This window comes from Amblyomma mixtum, chromosome 3 (genome assembly GCF_055824585.1).
Source record: "Amblyomma mixtum isolate Tamu chromosome 3, ASM5582458v1, whole genome shotgun sequence".
Lineage (NCBI taxonomy): Eukaryota > Metazoa > Arthropoda > Arachnida > Ixodida > Ixodidae > Amblyomma > Amblyomma mixtum.
This window is the reverse complement of record NC_143014.1, coordinates 60,726,165-60,747,237: the sequence shown is the minus strand read 5'-3', so window position 1 is coordinate 60,747,237 and position 21,073 is coordinate 60,726,165. Positions and strand designations below refer to the sequence as shown.

The 21,073-nt window shown below is 48.7% G+C and overlaps 1 protein-coding gene across 1 annotated transcript in view; it reads right to left on the bottom strand.

Moving 5' to 3' along the window:
• The window catches only part of LOC149350366 (protein O-mannosyl-transferase Tmtc3-like), a 359,942-nt gene that overhangs the window by 94,668 nt on the left and 244,201 nt on the right, over positions 1-21,073 (bottom strand). The window contains exons 4-5 of the mRNA XM_089579380.1: positions 14,195-14,464; positions 1,713-1,849 (exon numbers count right to left, since the gene is read on the bottom strand). Coding sequence (XP_089435506.1) covers positions 1,713-1,849; positions 14,195-14,443 — 386 coding nt within the window. The 5' untranslated portion in view covers positions 14,444-14,464. The remainder of the gene's footprint in view (positions 1-1,712; positions 1,850-14,194; positions 14,465-21,073) is intronic.

The following is a 21,073-nucleotide window of genomic DNA, read 5'->3' as shown; positions in this document are numbered from 1 at the left end:
AAATTCGGCCGCCATGGCCGGGATCCAACCCGCGTCTTTCGGGTCAGCAGCCGAGCGCCATAAACACTGAGCCACCGAGGGATCTTTTAACGTGTTTTCATCGATCTCATCGAGAAGTTAAGACTTCCATAAAAAACCGAAGTGAACACTTTTGACGATAGCGAAAACGCTAATAGCAAAAAAATATTCAAGGCTACCGGCGGGTGGTCGGTGGATATATTGATTGTTATACTGAACTGCTAAAAATTATGTGTAAAAACAGCGTTCATAAACTGTTTCCCGTTCAAAAATGCTTTTGTCCAGAATTGTTGGGAACGGAAAGGCACTGGAAGGCAAGAAGCATTCAGAGCGCCTGAGTTCGAAGCACTAGGAATAACATTCAACAGGAAATACTTCAGCACTTTCTACTCTACGGGACATTCTCCTGTTTAGAAGAAAAAAAAATAAATGATGGTCGATTTGCGTAGTTAGGCCAGATGCCGATTAGGTAGTTTGGTTTTCACTTCGGTTTCGGTGTTCAGGCTTTAGATCCAGTGTTCGCGGATGGCAGTTGTTCGGATAGCGATAATGGGTTATTGTCCATATATGCGGAGTTCGTCATTCTATTTATTCGCAGATCCCTAGAAGTCTTCTCCTGGCGCATTGATGCAGTGGTGAAGGAATGCGCCACTGCCCTTCTATGGCAGGTGCTGCCATCGGGGGGACTTGGGTTGCGAGCCTCTCACAATTATTTGAGCTGGTGCCTGATAAGGCGGGCAGGCTAGTCATGCTCACCTGCTCATCATTCCGTGAGCACCTGAGCAGCCTGCCACAAACCCGGCTTCAGACAAACAGACACAAACAGACAAGCTCACAACGGCTAAGTGCGGGGAATGGCCACCATTGGTTCTAGCGCACTAAAACAGCGGATTACTCCGTCCACGACAAGCACGTGATCAAAGAGAGACATTCTCGAGGAGCTCACTAGTGGCTCAACCTTCATGGTATTTGAGGAAAAAGTCTCACCAGGATCGCATTGTCATCAGACAGCAGGTAAAATTGGGAGTCACGACACTAAATGGCGAAAGTTCCTGGACAACTTACTCTGTAATAACGCAGCTTGCAACAGTGACCCACGCTCACGCTGAACGAAGATCCATGACGCCATGAAATTTTAAAGCCTAACAACCATGCCCGTCGCCTAACTTTCTGTCTCCGCGCAGAGCAGGCCCTGCTGCTACACAAGGCTTAACAATGAACAAGCGCTGACAAATAATAGTTGCCAGCCATGCTGCATTATAGTGAGCTACCACATGTCTGACCACGCTGGATTAGATGCGCCGTGGTCTGAGAAGAGATCTCCGGTACTGCCAGTTGTGAGACTCTCCCTAGGGCCCATGTAATGGAATCAGGCGGTCTGATTGGCCAAAACTGAGAGGTTAGCAGATTGTCACGCTACTTGCAGCATTCAGACGAACAGCTAATTGCTGCTCAAACGAACGACATAGAAATAAATGTTGCAGGGTGCCACCTATAGCTGACAGCCGTGATCATAGGCGGCGCCACATTCTGTTAATGTGGCCACAAGGTTTCTAAGTATAGTTTCGCAAATCGTACGATCAAACAGCTCTGGTCATCGCGTACTGTGCCGCGCGCATGAATCGTGCAACTAGCACAGCGCAAGACGACACTCAAACCCTGGGACTGATCGCAGGGACGGCATGCAGTATTACCTGTGATAGAGGAGGCACACCAGGGCGTGCAAGAGAAGGTTCACCAGGTGGTAGCCGAACGGATCAAGGCCGTGGACAGCGAAGTTGAGTCGGAACGTCAGCACAGTCAGTGGACGGTAGGATTTGTGACTTTGTTCCTGCAGAACACAGAGAGAACACGGCGTCAGGCAGCCAAGTTTCCGTAAGAGCCCTTCCTCAGCAAGCGTACTGCCCACTTTAAGCGGCGCCCTGGACTAAGAATGCTCACTAGTTATCGACCAATAGATCAATTTGGTTCCCGAGTTCGAGACAATATCACAAACCTGAGCGAAAGTATCGTCTGTATTGTAATGCCGAAGGCATCCTCCTGCCTCGCAAAACATTTGGACAAAATGAACAGCGCATGGTGACAGTAAATAACTATGTTGTGCCAGACAAAGCGGAAACGCAGCCGTAAAAACAGGACATGAATAATTATAAGCATAATTAGAGAGTAACTCATGTAAAAAAAAAAAAAGCTGTACGGACGTGTTAGGCATGCGAATAAAAACATAGCGTACATGAGCCACGTCAAATATGATTGAAACTGAGCAGCTCGCTGTGATGCGCTGAGTGCGCCAAGAAAGCAAAATGAAACCTGTGCTGCCATTTAATCAATACCGTAGGAGCACCTCTCAAAACTTCCGCGCTCGATTCATGCTAATATTAATATCGTATCCTTGTCAATTTTTTTTTTTCGAAGATACCAAGAGCTATGAAACATCTCCGCTCTTTGTACATTTTATTTCAAGTCTTAGTATAATCTATGCGCAAGAACATCGACCAAGGAATGATGACACAAGCATTTGCTAACGCATAATTATGGTTCAACTATTATCTGGTGATATTTTTGCGCGCGCTAGCTAATGATGGCAACCGACGTTCTTAAAACTTGCTTTAGAATAATGAGAAAAAAAAGTAGAAACGGATCGACAACTAAAGTGATCTGCATAAGCCGAAGAAATTTGCATAATTAACGGGCCGAACCGACACTCGAGCATAATATGAATTCTTAAGCTGCATCAATACTGTGCAGAAAAAAAAAGATTACGAAACAGTTTCCATCATCTTACAAAACAACGCGTGGACAAGTATCGATTTTTGATGAACATTTCAGTACTTTTTTAATTGTATGCAGAGCTGTCTAGGGGGTCAGAGAGCTTAACGCTGAAAATCTTTCACCCAAAAGAAAACTCCCGACAACAGTTCCCGCGCATGCTTTCCATGTACACAAACACACATACGCAAAAAAAAAAAAAAAAAACTGAAACGGCTTTACTGGCTGCGGAGGATAAAAAAGCTGCAGAATATTTCCAAATAACATGGTTTATCTGCAAGTGGTGCCAAGATGTGGCCTTCTATTTTCTGTCACCCTATTTGTGCTAGTTTTTTAAATACGTAAAAAACGGATGTCACTTAATCGTTCGGACCTGCCTTATACAAGGCAGTATATTTATGCTTTGCATTTAAAGAGGGCAGGGAGGGGTCGGGCTGTACACCACTGAAAACTTTCAGAACGAGGGTACCAGATGCGGGTATTCTGTTTTACGCGTCTAGCGTGTCTATAGGTGTCTGTAGAAGTTATCTTCTATCTTCTTTCTGACGCAAGTTTAAAACAACACCGTTCAGAAGCCAAAATAATAATGCCCCACTTGTACTGCACAGAAACAAACGCTTCCTCAAGCAGCATGGGCTGGTCGAAGATAATCTGAACGAACAATCGTAGCGTTTAAACAGGACACAGAAAGATGAGGACAGGACGGGGCTACATCTTTCTGTGTCCTGTTTAAACGCTACGTTTGTTCGTTCAGATTATGTATGACCAACTGGCCCCACAGTGTACTCTGTTAAACTGGTCGAAGATGTCATCAGTCGCTGCTCTCTTGTTCTTCATGAAGCGGAGGGCATTACCGTATTTTATTGCGAAGCCTAAAACGTAAGGAAGGAATGCGGGAAACGCGATGTATTGCTGCCTATTTCGAAAACACGTTCAATGCTCCCAAGACGATCATCAATTGTCCGGATGAATCATGCAACCTTCACGGTCAGAACGGAAGCGGCACTGGGCACTGAATTCTGCCATTGCCCTAACGATAAAAGAGCTTTCTTTCGCAGTTGTTCGTTTGGTCAGCGCATTCCCGATACTAAAAGTTTCTTCCCAGCTCGAACACCACATGCTGGATGCTCTAATGAGAACAGCATGGAGCTGGCTAAAGAACTGCAAACAGCTGCATAGCTATATATATATATATATATATATATATATATATATATATATATATATATATATATATATATATATATATATATATATATATATATATATATATATATATATATGTAAGGGTGACAATGATGTACTTCTATGGTACAATGGCAGCTTGGTCCAAGAGCGCCATTGCACAAGTTATTTTTGTTCTACTCAAGGTGGGGTCAAAGACTCATTTTCCCAAGCATTTCACCGCAAAGAAGCCAAACAATAGACCAGGGAAAAGCTTGTACTCATCGTATCGCTGGCGGGTACCCGGAGCCTCTGGGCATCGAATCCCGCACCTCCCGCTTACGAGCCGGATGCTCAAACGGCTATGCCACCGCTGCGATGCATATGCAGTCAAGCCCACTTACAACGGCCGCAGTTAGAACGAACGCTCGGTTATTACGAACGAAAACGGTGCTACCGTCAAAATATGCATTAGGACAATGGCACTGCGTCTCAGATACAGCGAACAAGTGCGGCCGCACCACTCGGTTATAACGAATGAGGATGCACCGTAAACTTGCCCCTGCAATCGAAAGTCACACTTCCCGCAAGCAGGCGGAGATGAGAGCGCGCCTCCGGGGCGCCGTGACACATTTTGTCCCCCCACCCAACCGACCTGCGTCCCCCCCCCCTCCAGAAAAAAACACGATAAAAAACGGTTGATTAAACCTGTAGATAACCGCCGGCTAATCGTGCGGCGGCAAGACTGCAAGGTCTGTCTGTAAGTGCGCGCTTGCGGCGTGCGAAGCGCCTAAAGTCGAAGAAGCGCGGTTGGCATGAGTGAGGGGCAGCGTTGGTTGAAAGCGAAACTACTGCAAACAGTCGCTGATCACCCAAAGGCAGCGACTTGAGAAGTTTGGATGGCAGTTACGGGTTATGCCTTGCTGGCCCAGTGGGTCATGTGGCACGCGTCGCCAGCCATATCGGCTCACAGCCTTCTGCGCTGCTACTGCTAGCAGACACTGCAGAGGATACGTTCTCCGCGCACATGCGCTGTGTTATCTCCGTCACTGCATCCTTACAACTTGTTAAGGATTGAAGGCTGCAAGGCTGCTTCATCGCATGAGTGCAAGGGCTGCAATACCGCGTAGTATGACGACGGGCTGTATGCTAAGTTCTAATTTGACTGCGAAAAGACTGTCGATGCCTCAACGTAGACACCCATTCTTGATGAAATTCCTTAATTTGCAAAAAACTTGTTGCCACCGAGTGTGACATGCAAGATCCAGCCACTGGACATCAGTGTTACGAATATTTGCTCATTCAAGGTGTCCTGTAGCAGGTACATCATCTAGGACATGCTGATAGCAACTGTCCGACCAGATACCGAGGTCCCGGGTCGGATCGTTTCGTTCACCACAGCAGAAGTGATTAAGAGTTGAGTGTGGAGTGCCCCACGAATTTCTTACTGATGTGGCGTATATGGAGCTCGGAACAACGGAAGATCTCGTCGAACACCTACGTTACCACACGAATGTGGGTTTGTGTTAACGCGTCGTCGATGCAAATTTGGCAGGACCTGATTTAACCTCATATGACTTCGTTGGTGCGAATGATGACGTCGACATCGCAAAATATGCACTGATTGTACGTGAAATACGAGCGCTCCGCGACTGCCAAGAATCTGACCAAAACGTTGACAGAGAAAGCCGACCTAGCCCCGGTTGCGATCAACGCTCTGAATGCCATTAGTTATATCGAAACCCTAAAGCAGCACGTCAGCATCCGGCTTCCGTTGAGCTGACATGACCGCGCTGGAGAGCTAAGAAAGCGTCTTGGCAGGGCCTGCTTTCAAGAAGCAGATGCGCAACCCTCAGTTCTTGGGGAAATGAACGCCACTTTTGTCTGCCTTTGTATTTTTTGGCTGTAATACTACGAACTTCGGATACGATGAACGCTATCCGCTCGACCGTCAGGTTCGTTATAAGTGGGCTCGTAAGTAACTAATGCTGGTTGGGATAAGATCATCCGCATAAATTATTGGTAAATGCTGTGCCACATTTATCCGTGAATGTTTAAGCACAGGCTAACCCAGTCAGTTTACTAGGTAGCATTAGTTTAGGATACCATCTGTGACAATTACTATGTCTTTTCTAATCTTTCGTTGAAATAGCTAACGTGAAGCGTACTTCGTTCGATCGAGGGCAACCATGTTGATTCAGTGGATATGGATAGGCTCTAACCTATTCCTACCACATCGCGATAATGAGCACGCAGTTTCCCAGCAAATATTATCCCCTAAAGTCACCGATCCAGTTATTCATTATGTGTTTAAAGACGCGAGACGAACGGCAGTTCAGTCGTTTCTAATGACAGGCGCCCAGTCGAGGCGCAGCTATAGAGATGCCGTGCCATTGGCACAGCGATATATGGCTGCGCGGACACTAGCGTTTTTTCAGGGGCAGTCGTTCCGCTGTCACCGCAAGAAAGCCAGCGCATTGAATGTTGCTACAGGAGTTTCCATACTCATATTTACTTGCCGACTAGTCATTTTGTTCTACTCTCGATAGGCCCTGAAGCGACGCGGGCAAAACCAACGTCGCATGGTCCTTCTTTTTTTTATTATGTGCGTGTGCGTCTCGTAACTACACATTTTGTTAGCTGTGAGCGAACGGGAAGCAGCCTCCTTCGGGGGAACCGCGGTGGCCTGCCGATAAAGCAGTGACCGTCCGCAAAACAACGGCTACCGTGAAAGGCCGGCGTCGATGCTCAGTCCGCAGAGAGGAGCGCCTCTTGCCGCTAGGCTGCCGACAGCGTCGAGCCGGCCGAACGGCCATTGCACTTTGTAGTCCTCTAAACGGCTTCCAAGTGCCGGCTCATTTGTGAAAAGGCAGGCAGGCAGAGAACAAGAGAGAGAGAGTGACAGGGAACAATTCGATGGGCTTTCGGCTTTTGTCCTAATGAGTGCACGCTGGCGTAAACAAACCGTCGGGGTGCCAGGCGGAGGGGAAGTCGCCGACGACAAAGGTGGCTCGTCGCCGGAGAGCTCTTGCGCCGAAGGTCGATGGCACGCGCGGGCGCCCCCGCGTCCTGTAAGCAAGGATGCCGTCTTCCTTTGATCATTACGCCGTGCGAGCTTCCCCTACAAACGGCGCGCGGGATCCCAACAACACACAGCGGGCCAAACAAAACGTGATGGCGAATGATCCGGGCAGTCGAAGCGCAGCCGAGGCGCCCTCCCGGGAGGGGGCGGAATCAATGAGGCATTTTGCGCGGCGCGAAGAGGGGAAGCAACGCGGCGCCCAAGAACGCGCGCGCCACCAAGAACAAGGAAGCGAGAAGTTTTCGCGAACGCAGCGAATTGAAACTGCCCGGGGAGTTGCAAGACGCATTACTAACGATGAGCTCATGAGGAAGGGGCGCAAACGCATGTGCTCTCGGTCGGGGCGAGCCCGCGCATTTCCTCCCGCGCAGCCCGAGCCTGCGGCACGGTTTGCGCCGGATGAGTATTTCGCCGTCCTCTAATGAACGCTCCTCTGCTCCCGAACGACCCCACAGACGGCACGCGCGAATTTTTAGCGATCCTTTCTCGGCTCTAAGCTCGGGTAATGAGTACCTGCGTTGCCAAGACGCTTTAGCGCCGGTCGGACGCTGCTGTGCCGCTCGCGGCCCCCTTCACGGGATCTGGGGTCGTCATTATTACGGGGCCGCGAGCAAAAACACCGCGAAAGAGCGAAGGCACTGCTTGCTGCCGCGCTTCTGCGCGCTATTTCCGCACCCCGTCCTCTTTTTTTTCTTCTTTTTTCAAGTTTCTGTCATTGCAAAGCCATCCTAATCTGTAACTGCAGGTGCAGGATCAAGTGCGCCTATGTCGGTGAAGCCATACCAGTTCTGTACCAGTTAAGACCCTTGGGCGTCAAAATGGCTAAATACAGTATGAGGCTCGTGCAATCTAAGTAACCCCTCAGTGATTTTTACAACGATTCGTTTTATTTTCAGCAGTCGAGTGGTAGACCGTTGTAGCGACAGGCTTCTCCGTCATGAAATGTGCACCAAAGAAACAAATGAAAGGTAGACTTGTGAAAAGAATAAAACTGAGTAAGCATGGTGCCCCAGTAAGGTGGCAGCACCATCACCAAGGGTACGAAGGAATCTCTCTAGTTCATTTTAGTCCCAAATGTTAAGACTAACTTCCGCTCTCAAGCACAAACCCAAGTTTTCCTCCGCTGCTAGGCTTACGATTTTTGATGAAAAGAAATCTCATACCCTAAGCAGTCTATCCACTCTTTCTTTGGTATCAAGAAATACGCCATTAAACAGGCATGTCTACCTTCGAGCCTAGACTACAGGGCAGCGCGAAATATTGAAGGTATTGCTGAGTAATGCACAGACGTCGCAGTCATGTCGTCATGGGCCGATGCTGGCAAAGTACGAACATGCGATCTAGCTTTCGTGCACGAAACACAACTGTAGAGAAATTCCATGTGCGAGATACCCATAAAATCTTTTTTTTTTCTTATATTTTATATAAAAGGATTGCATCACAGGACAAAAAGGACACAACGTACGTTTCAGATGGGAATAGTTGCGTGCACCTTATCGCGTATGTAATGTATTCTAGTTGCGCGTGTCTAGCGACAGGGCAAAATGCCTCCCTGTATGCATCTTGTATGTAACCGAAGCTAGTTTTGGAGAGATTGTTCTCGCATTCGCTCACCTTCAGGTCGACCAATATGCAACGATTTTCCGACGAAAAAACGACGAACGCTGTTCGGCAGCGTTCACCGGTGGACTCCTGACAAGAGGTATCTGCTCGTCATCGATCTAGCCGAGCCGATATGTTCGCAGGGCGGCCAGCAGCTTGCCGAAAGTGGTCAATGCGGGCGCCAGCGGGGGCCAGCCAGACGCGCTACTGCGTTCGACTTCCGTTCGTCTCTTTCCACTCGCCTAGTCGGCAGGAGTAAACATGGCTACGAAAGCAGTGCGAATCGTGTACTAAAGGCAAGCATTTTTCGGCATGTATGTCGCATGCGCACTTTTAGTTCATCGCAGGCAAATGTAGACGCGACGGTAACTTCAGTATAATTGGAGACATGTGGTTGGTGGAAGGTGAACCAGTTTTGTAAACTAACCAACGTCTATCGCTGCGCCTAGGAGATGCCGAATCGACAAACGAAATAACAAAAAAATATGAGAAATTTATTCCGCATTCAGTTTGTTATAGGCGAGATAAGACGAAGCCAATTTACAGCCAGCGGTTGTCCCGAAAAGAGCAGCAAAACGACCACTTCATTCGATGCAAGGACACCGCTTTAAGGCCGGAATACATGCGACGTTTTTTTCGACGACATTCGCGCGGCAGAAAACGTCGCGGCGGCGCGACGCCCGGCTGGAGATACATGGAACGTTGAAGCGGCGGCGCGCCGCCGCGTTTCCATCGACGAGAAAGCAAATGTGATCAACAAGTGGCAAACACCACTGTGCAAGGAGGTCTGTGAGAACAGCGACGCTGACCATTCTGTTAAAATCAAGAAAGTTTCACTTGGACACCATTGTACAAATTTTAGCACGCGCGCTTAAAATATCTATAAAGATTTGGGTGCTCGAATGCATGTCGTCGCGTACCTTTGGACGCCCGCTCAGCCGCGGACACCAGCGGTTGCGGTTTTCTTCGACACATTCGCTTCAGGGAGGGAGCGCAGGCATTCCGATCCAAGATTCAGCTGTGTTATCCAAAAAAAGCGACATTTCAAGTCTGATGAAGCGTTTATTTTCACGACAATAACATTTCCGTGCCAAAACACTGCGTAGCTCGACGGCCATGGCGGCCATGTTGGCGGCGGCAGGCCGAGGACCGGAAGAGCGGGCTTTCTGCGCTGCTATTGGCTCGCTTCAGCCACCGCTTCCGGTCTCACCGGACGCCGCGCGTCAAAATCTAGCCGGTCCTGATCGGCGGCGGCGGGCGTTTTTCTCGACGCCGGGCGTCAAATCTGCGCCGTCGGTCGAAAATCGACGACTCGCCGCGGTAAAAACGCTCCATGTATTCCGGCCTTTAGAGCGCGTCGCCACGTTGACAACGCCTTTTTTTCGCAGCATGTGCTGCGGCCCGGCGAAGGTACCACCGCCCCTGCGTTTTTCGCGCAAAGTTCCTCGTGCTAGTTCGTCGCATGTGGGTTTGCCTCGATAGAAAGTGCTGCACATGACTCTGGGTTGCGCCTACCCTTACAAAGAAATTTTTAGACAGTCTATAGACTCTCCTTAGACTTCTGTCTATAAAGTCTATAGACTCTATAGACAAATCCTATAGACTAGTCTATAGGCAATGCAAATGCTATAGACAGTCTATAGACAACCTATAGATTTATGGCCATACACTTTTAGTAGACGTTTGTCTATAGACAGTGTATAGACTATGGATAGGCAAAAATAAGAAGGCAGTAGATTCCTCAAGAAGTTTAGAGACTGTCTATAGACCATTTTTATGAGGGTAGGTTTCATTACAGAGCGTTAAATATAACGTACTGAGTGACCACCTCGTCTACAACTGAGTTACAAACCATAATAATAGTAATAATAGTGCTCTATTCAATTCAGGACAAAGATACAGGATGCGGACACGCCTAAGCCACGTTTGGCTTGTAGGGCGTCGTCCGGCAGCAGCAACAACCTTCCTTTTAGAATTTGTTACATTGGTGCAAAAGAAACAAAAAGGCCTATGAATCACAATTTTTCAAGTTTGGCAATACCATTACGTAACGCTCTGCGAGTGTTTAAATCAAAAACCTCATCCGGCAGTTCATTAAAAATATATGGGACATAGAAAGACCTTACGCATTCTCCAAAATGAGTTCGCACGCTAGGAAAAATATATCTTGGAATTTTCCGTAATGCGACTGTGTTTACATAAGGCACTCTAAAATCACTTTTCCAGAAATATCGTAGTGCAACAATTTCTGTGAACAGCGTATCGAAGGAAGACAAACGCGAGGAGAGGAATACACTTCCTGCTTTGTTTGGCGTGCAATATAAAACACCTTTTAGCCGTGTTCTTAAGAAAACGGTTTATCCTATGTTTCGATGTAGAAGAATAGTTAAAAAAACAGAACATTCCATGCCTGAGCCCTGCATAGCCCGAACACTGTGCTATCGTCTAATTGCATAAGGCAGGTACGCCTTCAGAGCATACAACATGTATGCAAACCCTCTCAGCTTCTTGCTCAAGTAGGCCATGTGTATTCCAGGATAAGTCGCTGTCGATGTATACACCAAGATATTTTACAAGTGGAACACAGGTAATGGAATAGCAAGAACACGGGGTTCACCAGGAATAGTGCAGAAAAATAGATCTACTATTTGGAACTGCAACTAGTTAACTTACTAAGCAATTATTTCACTAGCCTCAATTACTTCCTCATCCTGCATCAAGCATAAGCCCTCTGCGCCATAGTCGGGGCGGGCAGGGCATTATTTTTCTTATTTGGTTTTCATCGCTCACCCCAACGAATCTATGAAGCTCGGCCCGTTGTGCCTGAGGCTGCACTGCCTGGGCGATATTATTTTATTTATTTATTTATTTATTTATTTATTTATTTATTTATTTATTTATTTATTTATTTATTTATTTATTTATTTATTTATTTATTCATTCAATACTGCCAGCCTTGGTAGGCCGAGGAAGGAGGGGCAGCACGATGTGAAATAAGGCGGGGTAACATTTGACAACACAAATTAAAAAAGCAACAAAAGACCACACATGCATAATTCGAACACAAAGGCACATTCGATACAGCAAAAAATTTGTGCCAACGTCTGACACCCGAAATGACCAGCACTTATAAAAAATTGGCAATGCTGCCAGTGCTCATTAAGCAACTGAAACGAAGATTAGTTATTTTCGAAACGGATGTAACAAGCACGGCTGAGGTATGGTATTTCTTTTTCGAAACGCCAACACTAATGAGTGTATCAGTAATGTACATGCCTATACACACGGGTATTGAAACCGGTGATTGATTCACGCTGATGTTAGCATTTGGAGCGACGCAAAAAAAAAGGGAGGGGGGGGGGGGGGGGGGGGGTGCCTGCGCTGAATAGAGCGAAACCGCGGGGACCCCGCTGCATTCTTTTCGGCGACGCGTCACCTGGCTGGTGAGGAGACGCCGAGCGCACAGCGGGCGCCGAGGCTTTATCGCCATTTGAGAGTACAAGAAAACCTCAAGTCAAGCAACTCAAGCAGGAGTAACGCCGGCCAAGAACAAAAGACAAGACACACGCTTGCTCCACCACCGAGAGGAAGCATGGAGAAGAGAGTGGGGAAAGGGGGCCTAGAGAGACAAAACAAAGCGTGCAAAAGAAAAGCAAGAGAAGTGATGGGAGCCACAGAGGAAACGGCGGGAGGGAGCGATGCGTCTCATTAAAAATGCATAGAGGCGCTGCCTTCCTCTGGCGGAGCCAACTTTCTTCAGGGAGATGTGCAAGGCAGCGGAGTGATACATCATGCACGAGCGCTGGAATTGAATGTAGTTCGGCGAAGCGCCATCGTTGCATCGCTGATGCACATTGCGTTCCCCGCCTAGCGTATTTTCTCGGCGGCTTTTCCTCAGCACTGCCTCCTGGGCGTCCATTCTTGAGCCGAGCTCTTTGCATTTTTCCCCCTCTCCCTGACCCCGCGCACTTACGGCTGCCCAAGCGTTAGCGATGCAGCTTTTTTCGTTGTCTTATAGCTTAAGGGCTTACGTCCGGTAGTTTTCTGTTGCTCTAATGTCGTACGAAGTTGGGTAGGCGGCAGCGTAAGCCATTACACGGAAGCTTAGCCCTGGACACTTCCCATGAGGATATTTTCTTCCGCGTCGATTTTGTAAAGGTTCGAGCAGTCTGAGTTTATCGGCGAAAGTAGCGGAACACTCGCCGCGGACGTAGAGCGCTCAGCCTCCGGCAAGTGTATTTTCATTAGACTACATCGGCAGCGACCGATTAGAATACCATGCACTGATTGCGAGTGCATAGATTCCAAGTCGTTGTCTTAGCAATCTCCTCATCACAGCGAAAAAGTTGAAAGTGGAACTCAGCAGAATGCTGAAATCAGAGCCCCCATTTACAACACTGTAGAAAAGTTGCTTGTACGTTTCCTTTTTGACCTATTACCGAGAAACTAACGAGACAGAGCGTGGAACCAAAGTGCGAAACGGGCACTGCTGATTACTAGATGATGAGAAACTAGTTTAGAAGCTACACTTGATTTTTTTTTTTTTCGTGATGACAACTACTTCTTCACACTTCCCCTGCCCTGCTGTGTACCGTATATGTTTGACGCACAAGTGTACACTTCGTCTCACAGTTTGCTGACGCACAAGTTGAGGATACATACAGCGAGATTTGGCGTATGAGGCACTGTGTGCTGGTATATGAGAATGGTCTGCGAGTGACAGCGCCTTGGATGTTGTACCTCGGAGTATCCGGATAGTCGGTCTCGAGCGCGACTTCTTCTGTCCTTGTGCGTGAGACGATTTTAGCATTCGACTCTCCATATTTGCAGGAGTCAGCAGCAGCTTCCATTTCAGCGCAAGCAGATTGTGAGACTTCTTCAGGTTTCAGTTCAAATAAGAGCTAATAGTTCTTCGCAAATTTCATGTCTAGCTGTATTTTGTTGTATGCCGTTGATGCATTTGTCGGCTTCATTTTCAGTGCATGACTTCAGATAAGACGCATTAAAGAAGCGGAGAAATAAGGCTAGATATAGAAGTCGTTTTGTGAAGATTTCCTTATTGTGCCCACGATGTCGCACGAAGCTAGATCCATTGTTGCATCAAACAGTGCTTCAATGAGCGAAGTTAAACTACTACGCCATGGAAATATTTTTTTTAATCTATCGCTCTTGTCGAATGATATAAAAACCTTTTTATTACCTGTATTAACTTTTTTTGTTTTCGATCGCATATATGATCTGCACAAGGGAAGCGGCAATAAACAAAAATAAGGAAGTACTATAGCCAAGCTCGGATAAAAACCGATAAACAACACACACAGACGTATGCAAGTGTCGATGTGCTGTACAAATTAAAAATGAAATAAGTTCTGGCTTAGCCGGAATATTATGCCAAACTACATACGTTACTTTTCAGCTCAAAACTATCTGCAAAGGGCTGACCAAAGGAAATTTTAGTTCTCCACTCACAGAAATACCGAGTGCAGAGCGATCTAATTTGGTCGGTGCGAAGTGAAGCGTTGCGGCAGTGAAAGGATGGGAGGGGCGGCCGACGCTCACCTTTCTAAGCGGCGTGCCCCAGAAGTCGTTGAAGAAGAGGTTGGCGACGGGCGTGCTGGCTCTGAGGTCCCTGTTGGCTTTGACCGCCGCCAGGTCGTCGAACACGAGTCCTACGCCCAGCGACGAGGCGTACGCCGAGCAGGCGGCCGCAGCCACTAGGACTGCGTGCGCGGCCCGCGGAGACCGGCCGCCCCGTCCGCAGGGGCTCCAGGAGCCGGGCTGCCGCCGCTTGCACCAGGGCTGCAGCATGCCGGCCACGACTCCGGCCGTCTGCGCAGGGGGAAACAAACACGCGCTGTTTAGAGCGACGACAGCGACGACAAAGGCTCATGGCTTCGCATTCTATAGCATGATGAATGTGTGGGCCCTGAGGTGCACCACAATCTCCGGATAATTAGGCTTCATACTGCGGGTATCGGGTAATGGACTTGATCCGCAGAGACAGGAACCGCAGCGGTGGCCTAGTGTTCTGAGCATCCGCCTCGCATGCGGGAGGTGCGGGGTTCGACCCCCAGTGCCGCCGAGTGCCCGCCGGTGATACAGTGGATACAAGCTTTCCCCTGACCTGGTGTTCGGCTTAATCAGGGTGAAATGCTTGGGAAGTGGGTCTTCGACCCCACCTTGAGGAGACGAAAACACCTTGCGCCCTGGCGCTCTTTGTCTCCAGATGCCCTTGCGACATAAAAATACACTATCATCATCATCATCACATAGACAGGAACCTTAAAGTAGAAAAGATTCAAAAAACATTTCGCACCGCCATGGGACAGTGATAACTGTACTCCCTTCCCCTTCTGCCTTCCCTCTTTAGTTCAATCGAAGAACAACCTATCTTGAATGTCCGTTAAAAGCCTAAACTAGCATCTTGGCATCACTGTTGGTTCCGCTCAGATTGAACGCGCGCATCGCCTTAATCTGTTTTAAAGTGGCTAGTGTTGACCTGTCATAACAAGAATCGAGAATTCTTATTCTTCTCAAAAATATTTTTAGAACGATGAACAAACAACGTATGCCAGTAAATATTTTATACATGGTTATCACCGCAGTTCGTAATTGTCATCCTAATATTGTTATTTTTCGTTGCTTCTCGCGCTGCTTTTGCTTAGACTGCAATGTAATATCAAACTGAATCTTGCCAAATAATATTGTCGGAGACTTCGAGTGTGTGTGTAACGTGTTTTCAGCCTCTACACTAGTTTAAAGATAACCGGTTTATTTTTCTTATTTTATTGTTGTGGTCGTAAGCCGACCTAGTCTATGAATTCTTTCGATGGTAACGGGCTCTACTTCTAGGATGTCCTGAACAATTTTCTCCTCGACTGTCTTTTCTAGTGTGCCCTTAACCTCACTTGTATCCTCAGCAATTTCGTATATTATTGAACGTAAGTGACGACTTTCCACTACCAACAGGAATTGTTACAAAAAAAATATACTAGAATTTGCCACATTTAAAAAGGCCCGATTCACACTCAATGTATATAATCGACGAATGGATCTACAAGCCCCTGACCTGCACATAGCGCTATACAAGTGTTCGGCGCCAAAAGGGCCGGGCGTAGAGGCCCCCTGCCTTCACGCTTTGTAACTAAAAGTATTACCAGAAATGTACTCGAAAATCAAAACTCTTGCCGTGAGCAAGCAGAGCAGCGCCACCAGGAATGAAGGTCATGTTTAACACGTCGAGCTAATGGCGAAAAGGTAGCACCTCTCAGCCCACTAAACACCCCTACAAAGCCACGAGTAATGCACAAAGCGGTGCACGGATGATTCGCGCTTAACTGTGGGGGAATTTTTATGACTTCGACACGTACAGCACGTGAGCCTGGCAGCAAGGAAGTTTCGGCTGTGACAAAGTGTCACGAACCCTGGTTGCTTGTTTTCCGGCGCTGATTAATGGCGCATCGCTGACACATGTACTGCTATTACGAATAGTTTCCTGGCCGCCGGCTTGGCTTCTCAGCCTCGCGCTGCAAACTGTATGGCGTGGCCAGTGATTCAAATGTGTGCGGGATGACGAGAACTTCCCTTCTCTTCTTGTAATGAAACAGCGCAAGGACACAGGACAAGAACGGAGAGAAGACACACACGGCGCTGTTTCATTACAAGATGTTTAACCAACTCGCCCAAACTGCCATTTTACTACAGTTCTCTTCTCTTCACTGCAGAGCCTCGAAATGGTAGGGGTGCTACTGGACCTCACATACACGCCCTAGCAGCAAACCCGCTTATGCTGGGGATTTTGAAAAGTGACGCTAAACTGCTTTTTGTAAGCTCTCATGGTGCTTTGCGGGATTAGTCACCAGACGGATCGATGGGCTTCCGTTAGCGCTACGGAAAAATCAAGATCAGAGCTGGAGAGGCCAATAGAGAAGGGGGCAATGTACGTCATAGCGTCAGGAGCCCGAGGGACCAATCAGGAGCCCCGCCTAACAATTAGGAGGCTCTCCGAGAGACAGGAAGAGTCGCGCGAGAACTTCTCAAAAGTTCCCTCTACAGCAGCGTGCGTAAAACACGCCACAATGCCCCTCCACATCAGCCGTCTTTTGTTTTCTTTTTTTTCGCGGAAAAATAAAAGAAAAATAGACAAAAAACAGACTAGGAGCGAACATCATCTAAGCACCATTTTTCGCGAGCTGCACTGTGCTTAAAAACCATCACTCCTTGCGCTATTGTGAACAAAACTGGTAACAACGTTCCCATTTCAGTGTGCTCCAAAACACGAGTTCAAAGCACGATGTCAGTAATTACGACGGGTAATTTCTTCACAGGGCGACCAAAATATCTGAAAAGACAAAATGTGCTAGGATTACCGCGCCTTCTCGATATTATTGCCGAAATGGCAGCCACGGAACCAGAAGCAGAGGGCCGTAAGTGCGCTTTTAATGACTTTGTTAATGGGGGCGGCAAATTTTGATAAACATAAACGAACCAAGTCTTAATTGAATGCTAATCTCACAGCTCACGAGATAAAAAAAAAGCTCTCGCATTTAGCAACAGCGGCCAGAGAATTTCACCGGCACATCCGTGCGCGCGGAACAGTGCCTGCCACGCCCCTTCTGAGGGATGATGGACAGCACGCCCGATAAAAATGGGCGCCGTGGAGAGGAGGGTTCCAGGGAAGGTCGGTCACGATGGCGCGCGCCGCCACGAAAGGGTAAACACTCTGCTCATGTGGCCCGTCGGCTGCCGCAAAAACAGTTAAACCTGCTTGTCCCGAAGCATGCCATTTTTTTTTTCATATCTTGAATGCGTGGCACAGCGAGTGCCCAAGAAGCAGCGCAATAGAAGCTTGGTTTCCAAACTTTACTCCATTAATAGGCGCAGTCCCGCCCCCTCAACGTCTTTCGAGCTAAGAAGGAGGTAAATTTCCTGTCTTTTCTCAGTATCGTCGTAAGGGTAGAACCTTTCCAATTCTTCACCAAGTAGCTTCACCGGCATCTGGAAGGGTCACTTAGGCGTTGAGAATTAAGGGTTCCATTACGAGCACTGAAAAGGGGAGGGGGAACGACATTCCGCTTTGATCACAAACAGACACTCAAGTGCACTCTGCAGCGTGCTTCCTGTTTCCAAAGCCTCCGTTCCGGTTTGGCGTGAAATACATAAAAATGCGTGTTCAACAGGCAAAAAACAAAACAAAACAAGCGAAACAAACAGAAATACCAGACGAGCGAAGGCGAGAATTCTAGGCGACAGAAAGAAAAGGATCGCGGCGCACTGAATGTATCCTCCTTTCCTCCCCTCGATAGTCTTCTTCAAAACAGCGGAGCTCTTAAGGCCGCCTTCGCAGAAATCTCGTTCACTATTCAAAGCACGAGTCCCGTCTAGAGACGTGCTCAGGGGGGCGATCAAAGGAGCGGCCTTTCTTTGTGAATCCCGTGAAAACGGCCGCCATGCTCCCGGTTCCATCGCACGGCTTCTTCAGCTGCGCTGCTGGCGGCGTTCGCGCCGCGTCTTATGCGGCTCTCAGTGCTCTTGCGGGCGGCGCGGTGGCAGCGGCGAGCCCTCGTAGGCTAGTGGGGCCGCCAGCCAGCGCGTGCAATTTGAAAAGCAGCGCCTGCCACGCGCGCTTCATTTTTCTTACTTTCGGTCTCCCGCGAATCAACCGTCCCCTTCCCTCCCTCGCCGCTTTGTCTCTACCTTTTTTTTCCCTTGCACACCCTGGCCGCGCAACGGCACCGCGTGGCACCTTGAAACAGCCACACGCGGAATTCTAATCATTATCACTATCGGCGCGTCCCGCGTGCTGCTTCGCGCGGCTGTCAACGGACGTGATAGGACTGTAATGGCGACCCCCATCAGCGCGCAGGCATCCGGCCGTCCCGTGGATTTGGCTCGTCGGCAGCGCGCGGGTGAGGCGGCAACCTCATGAAGAGCAAACGAGAAAAGAGAAGACCAGCTCAGAACCCAATAAAGAATGCATTAGCAGGAGAAATTGGGGGTAGGCGAGAGAGGATGAGGAGGAAAAAGAAAAGATGGGCGCACGGGAAAGAAGAGAGAGAGAGAGCCCATGCGTCGATGCCGAATCGCTGCCATAAATATGTAAGTGCCGTTATGACGTACAAACAGGCCTTGCATTAGCGTTTGCTTGCTATTACGAGCCAACTCGCTCTGGGCCTTCAAATGACCGGATTTCTTCCCCCCTTCCCCCCACCCCCGCCACCCCCGGCTTCCTGTCTATCTTTCGGTAGGTGTTTCTTTGTGCCAGCAAGGAACAGCCGGGGGCCGCTGTCTTTTGATATATATATATATATATATATATATATATAAACCGACAGAGGGGGAGAGAGAGATACTGAGCAGCAAAAGCGGGAGCGCAGCCGTTATCAACGCGTGTCAAAAATGCATGGCTGGCGTCGAGGGCCGATTCTTCCGTGTTTACGAGCACGCGCTCTCTTTCGGCGCTTATCTCGGCGTCGACACCCTTTCACGTGGCGTGCGCCGAGAGCCGCTCTCCGGAAAAAGCCTATAAATTGCGAAAGGAAAAACGAACTACTCTCATTATGGAGTTAGGGACAGGGCGGGCGAGCGAAGCAAATTGCTTTGGACGTAGCTTTTCCGTCTTTTTTTTTGTGTGTGTGTGAGTGAAGGTGATTTACGGGCCTCTTTCTGTTGTGTTTTGCCCTTCATCTTCGTACTCGAGTGGAACCAAACCAGCGTCGCGCAATTAATTACCCAACTCGGCACACAAAAACTATACCGCTTCGCGCTGCAAGCAAAACAAAATTGCCAGCTGCTTTGCCTATCTACCGTAAATGGAAATTGTGTAATCTGAATGTCGAAAAAACATTTCGCAACCGATTCAACTAGCGCTTGCTCGCGCAATAGTGGATAGCACATTTTCAGCGTTAGGCTGTGATTTAATGGCACTGGCAACGGGCCCCACTTTGGTCAGTTCGCAGAGGCTCAGGCACAGTGTCTGAAAGTAAAGATACGGCTACGCAAAGCACGCCAGTTTTGACACGACAGCATGGTGGCATGTGTGCGGAGAAATCATGGTGAAAGGTACTCCCTTTGATGAAAGACTTCGTGCGCCTAGCATTACTGCTCTTTCTTTAGATTCGAAGAGAGAGACTACAAAATATTCATGAAAATCACATGAGCACATTGACACTAGACGCCTTGTTTGGCAGGGGAGAAGCAGCAAACACGTGGCCAGTGCGATCAGCTCACAGAAATCGGGATGAAACTCGCTGTTCAAGGGATTGCAGCTGCGAGAAGGCTTTCAAGAGCTGCTTTTGCGAAATTATGTTGAATTCGGATCACGTCTCTAATTTGCGGAAAGATTGCGTATTGCGCTCTTGAGGGCCGATGCAGCTTGGCAGTGGACGCACGAATAGCAGTTTAATAGCCGACAGGAAGTCCGGCCAACTTCTACCCAGCTATCACCGTAGCCTTACAGAAAGTCCATTAAACATCGGCTACCATTTGTGCACAAAGGCACCCGTTGGGGCAGCTTCTGCGCACGAACGACTTTAGCAACTCTAGGCACAGTTTCACCGTCTGTACTGATCGAAACATGCTGCTTGGAAAGCGAAAGGCGACACGTCGGAGTCGGCTCGAGCCGCTTGCGCGCAGCGGAGCTTCCCGCTATTCCGCTGGACTGGAGCGCCTGCTGGGAAGTAAAACGCCCGGCCGGCCCACCAGAATGCGTGACAGGCGCCAGTGACACGTCTCAGAAATGACGTTATTGCTCGGCTGTCCTGCAAGCATCGCGCGGGAAGCTCTGGAGTCGCTCAAGATGGCTGCAAGGGCGAAGCAACTAAGCACAACGAATTTCTCGGCACCGGTCGATGACGCTAAGACGGCGTCCGCTGCGGCCCATCTTCAAGCAGGAAGTCGGCTCGCTGCTGCGCCTGTGCACCGTGCGAAAATAAAGACCCGTATTCGCGGAAAGTGACTACCAAAGCGGGAGACGATCAAGGAGGAGACGGAAAATATATCGCAATAATACGGCCAGGTGGTTGCTGTAAGCCCCCTTATATACCTTCACAATGACGTGAAACAGAAAGCGAGGCCCTGAGAGATCTCCGTGAAGAGGAATGCTCTGAGTTAAGGCGTAAAACAGTCCCGATGCAGCCGACCAGAATTCTTTCGGCGCGACGCGAGCTCGCTGTGGCGCAAGCGCCGAGCGACGGCCGGATGAAATGCGGGAGTGTCGACGTTCCTGGTTTCTCATTTCACGCTCTCGGTGGCATGTTTTCGCGGGCTTTAGTGGCAGTGACGGACGGGAGAGCCAATTTGAAGGATCTCGCGGTGGCACCAGTGTCTGTGCCAATCGTTGCTGAGGAGCCGTGTTCGACCTGGGGCTGTTTTTAGAAGATTCGATGAACATCCATAATGGGTAGACATGCGGTGCTTTTCGGGCGTGAGGCTTATGTG